This window comes from Nothoprocta perdicaria, unplaced genomic scaffold (assembly GCF_003342845.1).
Source record: "Nothoprocta perdicaria isolate Ctin4 unplaced genomic scaffold, notPer1 scaffold_50, whole genome shotgun sequence".
Taxonomy (NCBI): domain Eukaryota; kingdom Metazoa; phylum Chordata; class Aves; order Tinamiformes; family Tinamidae; genus Nothoprocta; species Nothoprocta perdicaria.
In genome coordinates, this window is record NW_020455755.1 from 1857632 (window position 1) to 1876005 (window position 18374).

General features: G+C 37.7%; 1 protein-coding gene across 4 annotated transcripts in view; it reads left to right on the forward strand.

Moving 5' to 3' along the window:
• BCAS3 (BCAS3, microtubule associated cell migration factor) overlaps window positions 1-18374 on the forward strand; it is a 265434-nt gene that overhangs the window by 40796 nt on the left and 206264 nt on the right. For all 4 annotated transcript variants that reach the window (XM_026047802.1, XM_026047803.1, XM_026047804.1 and 1 more), the window contains exons 9-12: window positions 3736-3812; window positions 5124-5207; window positions 9993-10163; window positions 16962-17055. In XM_026047802.1, the coding sequence (XP_025903587.1) occupies window positions 3736-3812; window positions 5124-5207; window positions 9993-10163; window positions 16962-17055 (426 nt within the window). The remainder of the gene's footprint in view (window positions 1-3735; window positions 3813-5123; window positions 5208-9992; window positions 10164-16961; window positions 17056-18374) is intronic.

Here is an 18374-nt window from a genome sequence, read left to right on the forward strand (position 1 = left end):
TAGACATTAAGTGTGCAGAAAAAGAAGGGCTCCTGTGTGGAGCACACAGCATGGACACGTTTTGCCCTGCGAGGAGCACTGAGGCTGGTATATGCAGCAGTTATGCACCTATATTTTCATTTTATTTCTGGAATTGTTTGGTGTTTGGCAATGCAAGTTGTGCAAGGATTGGGGCGGGTGGTGGGGAAAGAATCTCCAGGTAGCAAATGTGCCTTTGCAGTAAGGTGCATCCTGCTGCTTGGCTCTTCTGCCCAGTTTTTTATGGGTGATGCCTAAGCAGAAGGAAGTATCGGAACAATAGAGTTCGGGGAAGTATGGCACTGTGAAAGTAGGAACGTTTACATAGGGCCTTTCATCTAGAAGGAACCCAAAGGAATTTATAAACAATTTCACTTTATACGATTTATAAACAAATAAATTTGGTTTGCTTGGTGACGCTAAAAAAAGGCCAAACAAACAAGAAATATTAGATAAAACAACTTATGTGATCTGTTTGCTTGGAAATAAACAATGTTTCTGCAACAGCAGTGTCACTCTATCCATTATTTATTTTAAATATCCTTTCTATGTTCTCTGTCATGGATCTTTTTTATGGCTGCCCTGGAATATGAYACTTAGTAGTATTAATAGAAATTACAAAAGTACTTTCTGTAGAGTTCTATATATTCTATAAAGCCTAGGAACAAATTATTAATTCCAAGCTACATCCACTGACTAAACCTGGGTATGCTCCATAGCTGTAGAGGGTTATCGTAACTATTTAGCAATAGACAGTAACTTTGCTTTGTGGATTTTGAAAATAATATTTTAAAATAGTAAGTGGCAAATGCTTCGAATGATCAAAAGCAAATAATTTACATCACATTCAGCATTTTGGAACACGCTCAGAAGAAAATTTGGAAACTATTTGAAATGGCATGTATTGCTTTTAATGAAGCCCTTCACATAATGAAACCTCAAAATTTTTGTTTATCCAGTAATCTCTGTACTTAGCAGGTTTGAATTACTTGATTTTGACTCGGGAGTAGGCGCAGCATCTACTACCTTGCAGACCCCCTCTCTCTCCAGTGCTCGTTATCCTTGGAAATCTTGGACGGGGTTTYGTGTGTTTGCTGACTATTTCCTATCCCAACGTCGTATTCATCGCGCTCCAGAGAGGCAGCTGGGCAACACTAGTGGGCATTTCTCACTGTCAGGTGGATCCTGGACATGGAATACCCATTTAAAAAATAATGTTACAGTAATGATGAGACTAATMCATGTAAGTGATACCAGGTGAATGTGTATCAGTGCAGAGGAGAYGAGAGGTTCTGGGAAAGGCAGAAAGGTTCATATTAAGCTGATTTAAGGACAGAAATAAACAACTTTCTAAAATGGTTTTCATTTAAAAAGCAAAATTGCAGTAATTTTGTCTTTAAAAGCATTTTAAATAGTTCCCAATAGGTTTTTTGCCCTTTTTGTGTGTGGATGATAGTCGCAATAAAGCTTATTTCAAGGTCTCCTGTTGTATAGTGCCTGCTTGATTTGCTGTCCTTTTGGAAGGACTTTCCCTTTGTCGTCTCCTCTTGGATGACCTCTCCATACCGTCATTAAAACTTGGAAACTTTGGTCTTCTTGACAGTTCATTCTGCGTTTTCATTATGTTCGTTCCTATTGTAAACATGCTAAAATTGCCGCTGTTGTTGCTTAGAATGGATTTTTCCTCAGTTGTTTTGAAGTTTAGTAGAAATAGAAGTTAATCTTTAAGAGAGTTAGGCTTGTAATGATTGGATATTTGAGCTCGATAGGTCACGCTGTGTCTGTCGTTTCATTTGCTTAGTCGATGGTGTTTTGCTGACTCCAGCTGTTTTTTCTGGAAAGCAGAAAAACAATTCGCTTTTCCTTTCCATAAAATATAACCCTCTGTTTATCCTCGTGCTGCTGCACGTTCTGAAAATTATGTACATGCGCAATGAAAGGAAAGGGAGGAAAGGACCCTTTTCTACACTGCCTTTTCTCTCTGTGAGCGGAGCGGAGCTCCGAGCTGGGCTGTTGACCTCTGTGGAGGTTGTTCCTCGGCCTGGCTGCCCCAGTGAGGGGCTGGGCCCGACTGCTCAAACACAGTTTGTGCAGCAARCTACCCAGCTGCAGCTTTTCAGAGAGAACTTTGTAGCATTTTTCATTATTATTGTTATTTTTGTACTTCCTCATTTCCATTGGGTCATTGAAATAATTTCCTAACAGCTCCCTTTTCTGACAAAGCGTTCCTTTTTGTGAGGAGCCGTAAAACTGCAGGGCTTTTGCCCTTGCAGTGCGTGTGGGGCTGCCGCTCCTGTCCTCGGTAGGAGAGGGATTGCAAGGCACGGCTGCGCGAGAGGAAGTGTGAGTGCCAAGATGTGCAGTAACGGGGAGGATTTAGGGTTATCATCTGGCAGCTTTTATTGGTATCTTCTGTACCTAAAAGGGGAGAAAAATAAATGGTGTTTGTGGGGGAGCTGCATGTCTCTGCAGAGCCAGATAAGAATTGCTGAAGCTGAAGTCAGCATTAAATCCTGACTGGTCCAGATCCATAATGTCATCGGAAGAACATGCTTGTATTTACAACCTAAGGTTGTCTTTACAACCTTTTTTTGCTTTCTTTGTTCCTTAAGAGGCTCTGGCTACCCACATTTTATGCAGTGCTGGAATGTAATAACAGTTGTGGCATCATCTCTTCAGAACTCATTTTCCTTCCTGAGATCACGGCGGTGATAAGGCCTTACAAAATATTCTTTTGGTTTTACTTTCCTGGCCTGAGAGGGATTTAATTGGATGAATTGCTGCTTTATTTTTTCTTGTACTGCTTTATGACCTTYGAAACAGCTTGCTATGGACTTCTGAATTTTGTGCCTTCACTCCAAAATGTGAAGTAAAGACCGGTTTAGGCTAAGCTGGCACGAATGCTCTGGTGCCAAGTCCGCACAGGGGTGCAGCTAAGCAGGACTCTCTAGTTGGGACGAGTGCGGCTGTAGTTTTGGAAGGATTGGTTCTGTGCCGTGTTTCTTGGTCAACCCAGGAGAAAGACYGTGACTTGCTGAATGACCTGTGCTCAGTTGCAGCTCAAGAACTGAGGAAGATGGAGATTTACTATTTGGTAGCACCTGCACCTGTGTAATACTTACTTTTTTGTATTTTTTTTTGCATATCAGAAAAGGAATTAGGCCTTGCCTCATAAATAGATTTACTCAGGGTGCTGCTGATTTGCTGCTGATGATTTCCATAACTCTAATCTTAAGCATGTGCAGAAGTCTGGGAGGCCAGGGGCTTTTGTGCAGAAATATTAGAAACAAAAGCACAAGCACAGCACAGCCTTCSCCACTACAGGAAACACAAGGGCCTGTATTGAACTGAAACTGCTGGATCAACAGTAATACTTCAGTCAAGTAAAAATAATTAAAATATGAAGATGCAAAAGCATTTGAGATACGTTTAAATATGTCCTCGGCCCACTGTATCAGAACAGCATTAAAAAATGCAAGCATAAGGAGAAACTGCTATTTACACGTAATTAGCTGTTCAAAATAGCTCATCTAACCGCAGCCTTATCTTTAGCTACAAAAATGCAAGCATTTACTGAGTGATATTAGCAAATGAAGAGCCTTTGTTTAGATTTTTTTGTTTTCTTGGCAATAAGTAAAATTCTTTGTGAGAAGTCATTAAGTTTTTTTAATACTTTTTTTTTGTTTGTTTGTTTTTGTGTTTTTTAAATTCTTTCAGGCTGCTATCCTTGTCCAGGGCCAAACATGAATCCTATTGCTCTTGGAAGCCGTTGGCTTGCTTATGCAGAAAATAAGGTAAGGAAAGGCTTAACTAATTCTTCCTATGCAAAAGCTGTATGAAAAGTGTCATCTGGAAGAGGACTTTGATAACAGTGTTAGACCTAATTTTGGCTCCACATTAGTTATGTTTGGTCTTTATGTTAGTCATCTTTGCACTTTCGAGCTGTTTGTGAACTTGCAGGCCATGAAGATGTGAGTTTTATGGTGGCAAAAAGAAAGATATCTACATGTGTTTCAGTGATGTCACTCCATACTTAACTCATTTTACATTTAAAAAGTTTAAAACATTTAATTATAGAAACCTCTGAAATGTAGGCAAGTGAGGATTCTTAAATTTGATCTGAGGGAAACTGAGTCAGGAGGCGGCCATGGGTTTGTCTGACATAACAATAATTCCCTTCCCATGTTGGGAAACTGCATTAAAAGCCTCTCCCGTTACTGTCACAACTAGATGACTTGCTAAAACTTCCCAGCCAGCTTGGGATTTTAGAAGTCCTGCCAGAAATTATAAGCAACTACTTAATAAAAGAACTATATCAGAAAGAATGTGTATTCCTGGGAGTATTCACTGTGGACTTCTTCCTCCCTGATAAAACTGTTTAGCTATTTTGTAACATGAGCAGAAAAGGAGTATCAGCAGAAGTACACATTACAGTGATTTTTTTCTTTAAGTTTATGGAAGAATGGTACAGGCTGCATACTGTGTGCACCGGCAGTAAATATCCATAGTTGTTTTACCATTTTATGTAGTGAGAAGCACGACTTCCTATTTCTTGTTAGTAAGGTTCAAAGGCAAGAGCTGCTTTTGTGGGTTGATGGCAGGTAGAAAAGTCTTGTTGTGATTTATTACTTTTGAAGGAAGGCAATATAAAGTAAACCCCATGTACATTCCTCTCATCTATTAAAGTTTAAAGTAGCTCTTTTCCTTTGTCATTTCTTTGCTTGCTAGTCATAAAAAGGAGGGGAAAGCCACATTCAGATTCTTYGAATGTCAGATATTTAATGTTACATATACATGGCTAAAGCTTTTGATTATATTTATTTAAATTTATTTGTGGTATTGCTGCCAGACCAAAAATCCCACCATTTCAAAGTTTATGAATTCTTAGTGACTACTCATCTTGTAATTGAAAACTGGAGTTCAGTATGCGACAGTCTGGGTGGCACCCAGAAGATTATAAAAAGGGGTTAAGTGTCTCAGCAGGGCTTTTTGCTATTTGTAGGAAAAAACACACCACTATACATGATAAATAAGAGCTATGGTAATGGGTTATGGGTTTGTGTAGCTTAATAGTAGTTACTTGGTTGCTGTCTTTCTTCTTGTAGCTGATCCGATGCCATCAGTCCCGTGGTGGAGCCTGTGGAGACAACATTCAGTCTTACACTGCCACAGTCATAAGTGCTGCCAAAGTGAGTACATCCTCCACGGAGGGGAGAGCTTATCATGTATGAGAATTATTAGATTTCCCTGCTGAATTGTATGGACTTTTTTGTTGTTTTTCCTTTCTCATTCATAAAAGAAAAAATAAGGTAAGAAAAGTACTGGCCTTAGCATTGTGAATATGGTCCTGATCCTGCAAATCTCYGAGTAGCCAGTGTTTTCCATCTCTCTAAGTATTCCTGTCTTTTGGAACTGACTTTTTATTTACTGGATGCTCCTAGTCCTACAAATGACCCTTGCTATAGGAAAATCATAACAAAGGGATTTGTCTAATGACTGTAAGATATATAAGCCTTTGTGACTAGAAATGAGCTTTTAGAATTCATGGTCTCACAGCATTATAGAAGCTACCTTCAGAAATGCTTGCTGCTTTTTGGTTTCAGTCACATCAGCATTGCGTGTTTTAATTTCCCTGAAGGACGACAGCACAGTTCTGTAGCTGATTAATTACTTGGTAGCTTTCTTTGAAGGTTAGAGTTATTAATAATTGTTTATATTTGGGTTCCATTGCCTAGCCTTCTTAGTTCTGATGACATTATAATTTCCCTCTGTTTTCAGAGAAATGTCTGGGTTTTCATAGTGTGAGAAGATGACCGTGGCTTGAAAAAATCTTAGACAAGCCAAGGAGTGGGCAGAGCTGCTGTTTCACTCCTCCCCCTGCCCTTTTCCTTTAGAACTTGCCTGCAACACTTTCCCAAGTTATTTCTTGTTCACAGGCATGTGTACCCACACACATGTATTTACATGTACGTGTGCACACACATGTGTGTTCTGGGGCTCTCTGGCAAACTTCATGCTGATTACAAGCTTTCCTTCAAACCGCTTGCCTTTTCATCTGTGATGTACACCACAAAACAAATCTAATAATAGGAATTAAATGACAGCACAGAATAGAAAGCTCAACTTCACTGAGCAAAACAACAGTTATAAGAAGCCACAGAGAGACACATAGGTCATGCCATCTCATGTGAAAACAAATAAAACACAGAAAAGAACATATTCCGTCAGCATAGTTTTGGATGCAGTCTTTCTGTGGCTGGAAAGGGAGGAAAAAAATCATTTTTTTTGCATTGCTGAGGGGAGTTTGAATTACTGCTCTTCTGAAGAGGTCATGTAGAACTTGTTGCTATCTCTTTGGCGGATGGTGGCAGAATACAAAGGAAAAAAAGGCAGGAAGATCTCCAACTCTTTCAATCTTTGTGTTATGAACCTGGTTTTATGAAACAGATTTGAAAATAAAAAAAAAACAATTGGCATGAGCAGCCACAGTTAGGATCAGTGTGGTAAATTTTTTTGCAAAAGGATCTGCCAAAGTCTAGCCAAGTCATGGCTGAGGAGSAAGCCAAAGATTTATTATTCCATGTAGTGATAGTCAGAGTATTCTAATGGGCTCTGAAGACTAGTGAAGACAAGCAGTGATTCTGTTCAGGCCTTTCACAGATGAAAGCTCTAAAAAAGACRGTATCTGTTTCAGTCCTTAGCACCCCAAGACCATGGATTACTCTGTTTTAAGGCCAGTCAGGATCAAAATGATGGTCTTATCTCGTAAGGATTGTAATTTAGAAATTACCATATGAAATTGAGTGTTTACAGATGTAGCATCATTTAAATAGCTACTGAAGATAAAAATATTTTTATACTAATAGAAAAGAAGTACTTAGATTCTATGTAGAGATGAACTAGTAGTGAAAGTTAGGAAATTGCATAATCCCGTGAGCAAACCCTACATGTGTTTTTCCATGCCTCCAGAATTCATGTTTTTAATGGGCGAGGAAAAGAGTTTGTAGTCGATAGACAGCAAGGACACGAGGCAAGTCTTGCCTATCAGAAGAGTATTTGGGATTTCTTTATTCAGTGCTGAGGTAGCTACCAGTGACCCGCGTGTGTATGAGGAGTGTCCTGCATCCAGGGCAGGTAACGCGGGAAGCAGATGTCTACATAGCCCACTAGCTGGGTGAAATTCAGGTGGCACTGGGTAAAATATCAGCATTGCAGAGAAAGGGTTGGAATTGGAGTCTGTAATTGTCGATGTGTTCTTGGTGCTCAGAATAAAGGCTTTTTTGTTGATTACAAAGACATTCACATTTAAATAGATGCATGTCTTTTTAATATGCCTTTTTCTCCTCTCTATAGATTTTTCATTTGTGAACAAATAAATCATGTGAAATTTATTTATTATGAGGAATGGGAACAATGTATTGTTTTCTCATTTGAAGAATCTAAGACCTTGTTGGAACAAAACAGTCTAACAGTCACTGAATGATGGTTTTTAATTTTGTCAACTAAAGATGTACTTTTTCAATTAAGTGCGAGTGAGTGTATACATTTAATTAAATATATGTGTTTCTTTGTATTTGAATGAACATGAACATTCCTTTTTTTAAGCAAATAGGTTATGCATGAGCATACAAAGAGTTTGTGTTTGCACATTGTACATAGCTGCTTACAAAAGGAATTGGATTAAGTATTTTGATTTATAAAAATTTTGTTTACAATGCACTAGCAGTTTTCATCTATGACAAATAGGGACAGTGCAAACTTTAACCTATTTGAAATTAAAATGTATTTCGTCTGTCAAATGTCTAGCAGCAAATTATAAACCAAGTTCTTCTCACCTAATAACTTCTTTAGATGATTCTTTCTCTGTATCTTTTAATCCTCCGGTGGTAAAGCGATTTAGCAACGGCTGCATCTGTTTTCTCTTGTTACCTGATAACTTCTTAATGAGTACTAACAGCTTATGTGAGAGCAAGGTCATTAGCTCTAATGGATAGAAGGGACAGCTGATATGACATGGGAAAGGTTAAAGATTACCAGGGAAGTTTTTGCAAATATACACATAGCACAAAGAAGTAAGTGCCGTAATGGTTTTTCACTGATATTTCTGTGCTAATGGCCTTGGCCAGATCTTTATACACCTATTAATTCTCAGCAGACCTGCAGTCACAGTCCGCTGTACCACATAACATTTTTATTTAATGAATTGAATAACTTATTTTTTTTTCTAAATAGGCTTCAGTTATATGCTTGATATTTTTAATCCAATTTCTCTAGTTAAAATGTCGATGATATTTTATAAAATAAGTCAATTATTATTCTTTTTAATCTTCGTGGATATTTTGCCATATAGTGCCTCTATACTGCTTTACCTTTCTTGCTATATAAACTACCGTTTTTTTTTTATATAGTATTACATTGGTCAGAGGACTGTCGTGCAGCTTTTGTGTCTGCTAAAATGCACTCTCGTGATGACACTGRCTTTTACATCTGTTCTTTGACTAACGTTATCTATTTTGTGTTATGTTCTTAAGTCTTGAACGTCACTGTTACAGCAAAGGAAAGTAAGCCCGTTTTATCTGAGTAATATAAGAAATAATAAGAAACAAATGGCAGGATATTACTAAAGACTTTAAACCCCGAAGACATTCCTATGATAAAGTCGTGGCTCGGTTTTAAGTGGTAGTATCTCCATTAGCATTAATGGGGTGAGTACATCAGCTGAGGCATCTCAGAGGTTAATCAGGCTTCCTGGCTAGATATTGCCATCAATACAGTGTGGCGCCTAATTCTGTTGGCCCTTCAGAGGTTTTCCTGACAACACACTAACAGACTTTGTGTAAGTCATTTCCCATGAATTATTAAAACAAACGTTTGGCTGCTAATTGATGAACACTAATGTGTTTTCTAATCACTGCAGTTTGAGATTTTAGCACTAAACAAAGCAGTTGCAATTGATTTGTGGCTGCTTCTTGGTTTCAGTCTGTGATCTGTACTTTTTTTTTTCCTTTTCAATTTAGCAGGCAGCTTAGCTCACCTTTTTAGTTAAGAATTGCCTTGTTATGGTCTYATTCTACTCTTTGTTATTTCTTATTTATACTGCATAATAAATTCTCATAATTCTTTATAGGCAAGTAAAGTGYAGTCCTTGATTCAAGGAGAAAATATTTCCAGTTGTAGTTTGGGATCTTTTTAACCTTTATCTCGCTTAATGCATATTCTTTCCCGCTTTCCCCAAATAAAATAATATGAAAACAATCTTTAGCATCTTTGCAAAGTAAAAMACAGTGCAATTAATATATTTTCAAACCAAAGGTTAAAAAATAGGTGGATTGTGGCAAGTTGCATTATTTGTATTGCAGTGTGGGTGGACTTTGCGCAAAGTTGTGCTTTGCAGCACTTCAGTTCTGTTGGGTTGGAACCCCAGGTTGAGGCTGAGTGCTGCAAAGGGCAGCTTCCTGAGAAACAAGTGAAGGGCTCCGTGATCTCTGTCCAGACCGGATCCGTCGGCTGTTGCGCTTGTGCTCAAGGCTGTAACTGCCTCAGCGTTAACTGCTGCTGGTTTCTGTGTAATGCACTCCCTTCACCKCCCGCATTTTGCTTAATCGTTGGATCCTTCCTAACTATCAATGCTCTGTATCGTGTGCRATAAGTATATAAAGAAGATGGAAAAAACAAAGAAGCCGTAACACATAGACAATATGAAAATGAGTATTTCTTGAAGTGTGTTTTGGAAGTTCCTAGTCAAAATGTATTTATTTGTCAAATATATCAAGTTGATAGGATGCTAAATCTTTTGAAAAGTTTACTGTTCCATCTCTCACAGTTAATATATCACTTATAAAACATGTTTCTTTAGTGTGCTTCTATTGTGTGTGTGCAGCCTACTTAGAATATTAATCGTGTCAAGAAAAAATTCCAGGTAGATCTGCAAAAGAGCCCTAAACATTATTTATTGGTTCTCTTTCTTTTTATAGACGATAAAGACTGGACTTACAATGGTTGGGAAAGTAGTTACCCAGCTGACAGGGACGCTGCCTTCAGGAGCAACCGAAGAAGAAATTTTAGCTCATAGCAATATTCGTCGGAGTCCTCTGGTGCCGGGAATCATCACTATTATTGACACAGAGACAGTTGGAGAAGGGCAGGTAATACAGCTTGTGCAGAGTAGGACAAATGTTTATTTTGAAAGAAATCTTAGCAATACGCTGTATTTTATGCTTTTGCAGATGAATAATAGATGAGATTTTTGCTAGGTCAAAAGCTAGTGCAGGCRCACGCAGCTGTCACAAAACCCTATTTGGGACTGAATTTAAGCCAATATATATTATTGTCCTTAGACCATATTTATATGACACGTTGACAACATCAAGTGTGAAGTGTCACATTTTGTCTGTCTAACACTTGTTATAATTGACATTGATTTATAGTGATCAGTTGAAATGTATATGTAGTCTGATTATATTTATTAGTGCATAATGTGGCTGGATAATAGGAGGCAGTTTAATTCCAGTGTAAAATAGGCAGTGAGTGAAATTGGATATTAAGTGCAAAACCTTATGATTTTGCATATCTTCAGAACTGAAGGGTGATCAAGCATGACTGTGTTCAGTGAGGTGTTTGTACTATTGAACCAATAACATACTTAAATTATTGTGTACAGTGCATCAGGCAAAATCAGTGGTTGAAAAATCCAGACAGCAATCATACCAACTTCAAAGGGGTCTTTTGAACTGTCTTTATCCTAAACAAGATATCCATGACTATCTTGCTTTTYTGTTTTCTTCTATGAATAACTGCATTTTTAAGGACCTGATCCTGAAGTCAATAGTCATGCAAAAACTCTCCTGAATTTCATTATCTGGGATATTTTGAAAATTGTTTTCTTAATGTTCACAATTTACATTTTAAAGAAGAAATATTTTTTCTTCTATCTGTAGAAGAAATATCTATTTCTTCTATAATTCTAGGATGCATTATTGCAGATAATGGCTAATGACAATATCTTTTCCTTACCTGAGAGCAAAATAAGATATTTGTTTATTTTTAAAAATGCTGTTTGAAATGCAGTTGTTTTTCAGAACCAATTTCAGAACATATTTTAGAATATTTTCAGCCCTGTCAGTACTGCATCAAAAATGGATTGCTTGTTTAACATTAGGAGCTCTTCTGACAAAATTGAAAGAAGAAAAAAGTATGAAAATTAGCGCACATTTTCCTTGAACATCATTCAGACATAGTTTTTAAAATAAGTGTATTTCATGGGAATAAAAAGCCTTATCTTTTCTTATATTGCAAGAAAAATATAAGAAGAAAAATTCAACTTCATAAATTTCTCATGAGACATTGTTTAATGCAGTCATTATTTCTGATGGTCACTGTCTGCTTTGAGTCTTCTTCATAGGCCTGGAGGGGAGGAAAAAAAAAAGATTTATCTTAGGTTTTTAAGCCTTGTTACGTATGATTTAAAGGTTTTATGAACTTGTCCTCTGACCTTAGCAATAGTAGGGAGCTATCAAGCCTAAAGGGCACTATGGAAAAGTAGTTGTAAAAATGATAACGCTTGCCTTGTCCAAATAATGCTGTTGTAACATAAATAAGCCATCATTTCTAGGAAAATATTTTTTGTCTTGACCCCCTGAGGGAAGAGGCTCTAAGATGGATATCCCGATCATGTGAATGCCCTGTGTTCAGATTTCTGTAATCTGAAGTTTTAAAATACTATAAGTCATTTATTCTCTGCGATAAGGTAGGTTTTAAGAATTAGCATTATTTTTTCCAATTTGACCGTTGTTTTTAAACTGAAGCTCCTGTGCTTCAGCTGCAGTGAAGCATCGCTCCCGTTGGAAACCCGCAGGGCGCCCTGAGCCGCGTTGATTCCTCCTTGCTTTGCTCTCCGAGGTGGTTTTAGTGCTCGGCGGCGCGGGCACCACTCGCTGCGGCTTTGCTCCCTGCGGAGCAGAGCGGCTGTCCCCGGAGCTGCCCGGTGCCTTCCCTTGCTGCGTCCTCCTTGGCCACGCGTCCTCCAGCTTAGAGCTTCTCCCGCCGCTTCCTGGCACGCGGGAGGGAAACACGAGGCCTGAGCAGGTACAGGAGCAACAGCTCTGGTCCCGCTCCCTGCCGTGAGCGCCAYGGGGACTGTGGTTTCCGTGTTCCCTTCCCACTGGTGTGCGGTGCTGTGGGATGGCGGTGCCCGCTGCAGGCGCTGGCCGTCCCAGCCCCGATGCCAGGGTTAGTGCTGCTCAACAAGGCGTATCTGGATGGAGTTACCACTTGGAAGTCTTGCTGCTCTTCCGTGGAGACTTTTGCAGCAAATATATAAATATATGTGTGCGTGCATGTGGCTTTTGAAGACTCTCAAGCTAATTGTGAGCTTGGAGGGGAGTTTCAGAAACAAAGAATTGGATTCTTACCTTCCTCTCTCCCTCCCTCACCAAGTGCACTCTTATGTAAACTGAGCTCCTCCTGAAGAACAGAAAAAGAAGGTAGTAAGAGACAAGTAAGGATCTTGATACTATGTGAAATAGCATTAGTTTACCATTGAGAAATGTACAATTAAAATGTGAAAAAATCTTACAGAGGTTAAACCTGTGGGCACAGTATCTTACAAATGCAGGTCTTATAGTGAATTCTCATACCCAGCAGTTTGTGATAGTTCCTACTATCAGAAATTTTGCTACTCCAAGAAAATTCAAATTATGCAGTCATAGGAGAAAAGAAAAAGGGTCAGGCTGTGGCACTATTGGAGATGGCTGTCAGGATATATTTGTAAGAGAGTAAAAATAATTATCAAAATGCCCAAGTAACTTTGTGGTAAACCAGAATATGCTCTCAAGGTTGCGTGCTTGTTTCAACTTCCTTCTAATGAAGTGTTAGCAAACTTCTCAGTTAGATGTAACGACTGTTTATTTGAATCTGTTAATAGGTTGAAATGGACAAAACTAAAGCTCTGCAGATGTCCCCCTTTTCAGTAATTGTAATTAAACGTGTAAGTCTTTAGTGGCTTAAGTTTTAAAGAAAAATTATTTTCTTTTGACCTTTGTTTCGGTTTTCTTAATTAATACATCAGCTCGGCCACCCACGTGCAGTTGGCAATAATGAGCGTTGTCCAAAGTGGCCAGGTTTGTGACTGAATGTAAATCTGGTCAACATCTAACATTTAGTTGACAGAGAAATATGTGGTCATTTAAAAATAAAAAACTTGTTTCTTAGTGGTTTCGATAGAGCAGCGTGACTGGTAACGTGTCATTGTGCTGCTTTCAGAGAACCTCCAGAACGCATGAGAGCATTTGAGGAGATATTTTAAAACTACCTAATAAAAATAAGATAACATATTGATCTTTGGTTTTAAAATGTGATCAATGCTTTTTTTTCTGTTCCCTATTAACTTTTTATTGCATTAAAGAGGAACTTTGGGGGGGAAAAATGCAGAATGAAGTTTCAAAAGTTCACTTTCGTTTGGTCAGGAGTTGATAACAATTGAACCAAATAAAGATGCTTATCAGTTGCAAGACTTGTTGTGAAACTTCATCCTAAAGCAAAAAGAATCAAGGCTATTCAATAATAAAAACTCTAATACGTATATAATTCCCCTGGTCATTAACACCACTGCTTTTATTTATAGGAACAGTTTGCACAAAAGCTAATTTGACATTCTAATGGTCATAATTGGCATCAATTTTATTCAGTTTTTATATCTACATGTATTACAGAAGAGTTCTCTTTATATATAGATATAAAAAGAGCAACAGGATTCCCTCAGAGCATAATACTGTCTGCCTTACTTTGATTAAAGGAGATCTGCTTTTTGTCAAGAAGACATTTTTGTCTCAGATAAATGGTTCAGGCTGAGCCCAAGACTGGTTTGAGTTTATGCTGGRTTCTATAAAAAGGAGTGCAGTAGTTCATGTCACAGATTTATCACTTTTAGCCCCTTTCCASTGATGTTTGACCTGAGCTATAAGTTGGGGGAGGTTAATTGGCGGGCTTGGGGGTGTTGGTTTGCAGGGGGGGCATTGTTTTGTGGACCTGCAGCTTGGGAACTGCACTGGGCACCGCACTGGCTTCAGCCATTTATATCAACGGAGACCTTAATAAAGGGATTAAAGGGATCTGTGCCAGTGGATGTATTGTGGGATATTCATATTTATAAATATTGTCAAACTTWTTTTTTTATGATGATGGGGTTATTCTTTCTTAATTTTGTTAAGAATAAGACCTAGTTGATTGAATTTGTGTCCATTTTTATTTGTGTTACTTTCATGTTTTATTTAAAAACATGTCTCTATCGGGATAAGTGGTGTAATTTGCTTTTTAAGATTAAAATAATTGAAGGCGTAATTACCAGTAGCTTCAGCAATACAGAAAATACAAAGACTAAAGAAAAATATGGCATAGGAGACAAAAAGCTTCAGCTTGCTCTCCAAGCAAGCTCTGTTTTCTCATGGCAAACACAGGCAAAACACCTAGGCGATTTCTCCTTCTCTTTTGGAAAAAGATCAAGTCTGTTGCGCTCATCCAGCGACTGCAGCGCTCTGCTCGGCTTTAATGCCCTGGCCTTGATATAGAGCATTGGAGCCAATTGTCCAGCAAAGCCTGGGGCTGCTGCTGGCAATCACCTTGCAGCTCTTTTATAGGAGCCTATTTAGGAATCAAAAATAGGCAGAATGGTGATTTTATTTATTTTTTTTTTTTCTCCAAGGTTCTCTTGGTCTAAGAGTTTTGGTTTTAGTTTATTTTTTGTTGACACTTGTTTTTTGATAGTTTTTTTTTCCAATTAAGACTTTATTAGATCTTTTTAGTAGAGAGTGGTTAGAGGCTAAAACTTTGACTGACATCCCTTTGGGATGAAAAACTCCCAGAAAAACTTTGGAATTCCTGTGGGCTGCTACTTTGGAGCTTTTTGACAACACTTGTGTGCATCACTACACCATTTGTACCGCTGGTTTTATTTCCAAGAAAAATTTCCAATTCTACTCTTTTTAATGGTTAAAAAAAAAAAAAAAGTGTTATATAAAGGTTGTACAAAGTCAGTGTTGAGGCACATGTGCAGGGAACAATATTACAAATCTTACAGTGCAGTCCAGCAGTTTAAAGGCAAGTCAGTGATTTACTTTTCTTCTCTGTACCCAAAAAAAAAAAAAAAAAAAAAAGGTTGTTCTTTTTAAAAAGATTTTAGAAAAAAAAAAACCAAGTTAATTGTATCCTATGTCTGAAAAGCCAGTGTCTTTTCCCCCTGTGTGTTTCACAAGCAAATACTACTACTTTGTGGCCACAATGTGACGGGAGCGAGAGACCTTGTATGTCAAGAAAGGCGGGATGTGGTACCCGCCAGAAACTGKTTTTTTTTGTGCATGTTCACAAAAAGGATTCATCTCTTTTTGAGCGAGAAAGGTGTTTCTGTGTTTGCTTTCTGCTTGGCTCATACAGGACAAAAATGTTTGGTTTGAGTCTGAAAGCTCTGGTTTGGACTCGGTGGCAGAGCGGGACTCCCAGGATCCACAAGGTCATGGTTGCTTTTCTTTGCTTCTCGAATGGACTTAATGCCAGTTAGTGCCTTCATTTTATTTGCATCACAATGAATGGAATAGTAGAAATGCTGAGAAAGGACAGATTAATTAAATCTTAAAAAAAAAAAAATTATAGTAAAAAGCAGAGATTTTGAAAAAAACTTTTTTTTTAGCATTGCTAAGAAAGAGTGTGTATCCTGGAAGGTGATTTGAAGCAATGATTGAAAACCTTGCAGCATGGATGCTGTTAGCATAGCATACAAATTTAAGGTTTTTGGCTTTATCATACACTCAAATTCATATATTTGAGATGTTTCACATTGTTTCATGTATTGAAATATTTTACATAGGAAAAGTATTTAAAGATCCTCTTACTAGCCAGAATGTTCCTATTGAACAGGGATTTTATGTTGCAGGGATGATAAGTGGTGCGCTTATTAGCTTAAAACAACAACAAAAATTACTGAGTTAATCTGGTTTACTGTCTGTAAATAAATAAGTAAATAAAAATGTCTGAAACAAGCCATGTAACTTGCTTTAACAGTGGTTCGGATGCTGCCAATACCTACACATTTCTAGACTAGATTAAAAGCTACTTCTCTTTTGTGGAACTAATTTATTATGTTGTTTTATAATCAGCATGTATCTTTGATTAGAGCACAATGCCTCGGAGACTAAGTTACATAAAAGTGGAAGCTGTGAAAAGATGATGTATAGGAGTTATTTAGTGTCATTTATATAGGCTGAGAAAAGAACACGGTTTCTTTGAAAAGCTCTTAGGAAGATCTCCAGACCCTTTGGTTAGCGGTTCTGGAATGAGCACGGAATGCTGACAACGGAAAGCAAAACCATAATTGTGCCTATGTGACAGTGCCAAGTAATCTGAATATTTCAAGTGAGGCAGGCACAGGCCTCTTCATCCATACTACGTGACTTCTTTAAACATTTAAAGATGATTTCTCTTTTTGAAGCATAAAAATATCTTCCAATTATTCTGATATCTGGTAGAAATAGGAAGTATTAAAAACCTTTCAGATTATTTTGAAAAATAGCAAATTATTATAGAACTTGAAGTGGGAAATTTTGCACACACGTTGTAAGAAAGTGGCCTTTGCTAACCACAGATGCCATTTTTCTAATTTATTAGAATAGTAGACTTTTCAGTGTATTTTTTTTTAATGCACCTACCTTCAAACACTCTCTAGTGCTTTTGTCGTTTGGAAGTCCAATGGATAAAGGCTATAATGTACCTGCATAATTGGAAAACAAAAACAGTGCTCTCCTTGACTGTTTTTCTGGTCCACACACAGTTATTTGTAGTTCATACCATCGTATATGTCCTATAATACAAATCCTGTATTGGTGATGTGCTGTTTTCACTGATATTATGGTATTTTGGTTTCTTAACCTTCTCTTGTCTCTGTTAATTTTACACAGGTACTTGTTAGCGAGGATTCTGACAGTGATGGTATTGTGGCCCACTTCCCTGCACATGAAAAGCCTATTTGCTGCATGGCTTTTAACCCTAGCGGTAAGTTATTCTCCTCTTTCAGTGTGCTTGTTGTTAACCAGATGAAGACAATAAAATATCCTAGGTTCCTTTGGAGGAATTGCAAATGCTATTATAATTCATGCAAATAACTATTTTTTTTTTTTATTTAGAACATTCAACAAGACTGGTCAAATGTCATACACTGTTAATTTAACTTTCTTTGAAATTTCAAACTTGAGCAGCTGTTATGCTCTGGTGTAATTAGGAATAATCTATCTACCACTACAATCATATCTGTTAACATACCTGTTTATGCTGGTTCGTTCAGTATGGAACAGTAATGATCAATGAGATCACCAGGGAATCAACATCTCCCACTTGCCTAAATTAGTAAGTTATAAAACATAGCAAATGCCATACACAGTTTGGGGCTGAAGTCACATTTCAAAGAATGAAACGGTGTGTCATTTATGTTTTCACATTCAGTGACCAGTTGGTCTTATTCTGACATCCCATCTGTTCTGTCAGAACTCTTTAATAGTGGCGTGCAGTTCAAAGCATCCTCACTGTTAGTTTTGACATAAAAAAAGCTGTGCTCTCATGTGGCCTAATTTTTTGCTGATAGTTCAGAGAATTTTTGTGCAACTCTGTGCCACTTGAGGATCAGCTATGCCAATTCAAGAGCATAAATACTTTCGCTTTCTACATTGGTAGAAAGGTAATACCTAGAGTCGAGAAAGGCTCATGAGCTAAAATGCGGCTGCTTAAATTTGATGCTGTGTCTGTGTGATGTTTTACTGAAACAGAATTGACTACTTTGCAAATGAAGGCAAACAATGAACACTGTTTTACTGAGCTATTTTAATCAGTATAAGATAACATAATTTGTTCATGTCTCGTCTTCAGAGGACACAGGAGCTATGGAGGTGTTCAGCTCTGAATAGATATGATTCAGATATGATCCCTTTAGTACTTATGTTTTGACTTTAGTGATGTAGTTTTGAATAAAATGTTGCTATAGCAATAATTCAGCATTGCCGAATGTGATGGGGGGGGAAAAATGGTACATGTTAACAAGAAATTGATCTGATTTTAGAGTGTATATCAGATTAATAAGTAATATTTTAAAGTAGTAAGGCTGTTTTTTCATGCAACTGAGTTGATCTATATACACATGTGTATCTTCTGTGGGTTGAGAAGTGTGATTCTAAGGCATTAAACTATCTTTCAAATTGTATATGTGCATGCAKGAGTATAAACACGTACAAGAAATGTCATAGTTCAAGTCATAGTTAAAGAATGTCATAGTAGTCGCTGTAGTCACGACTGTAGTCACGACTGTAGAAGACTATCATGGA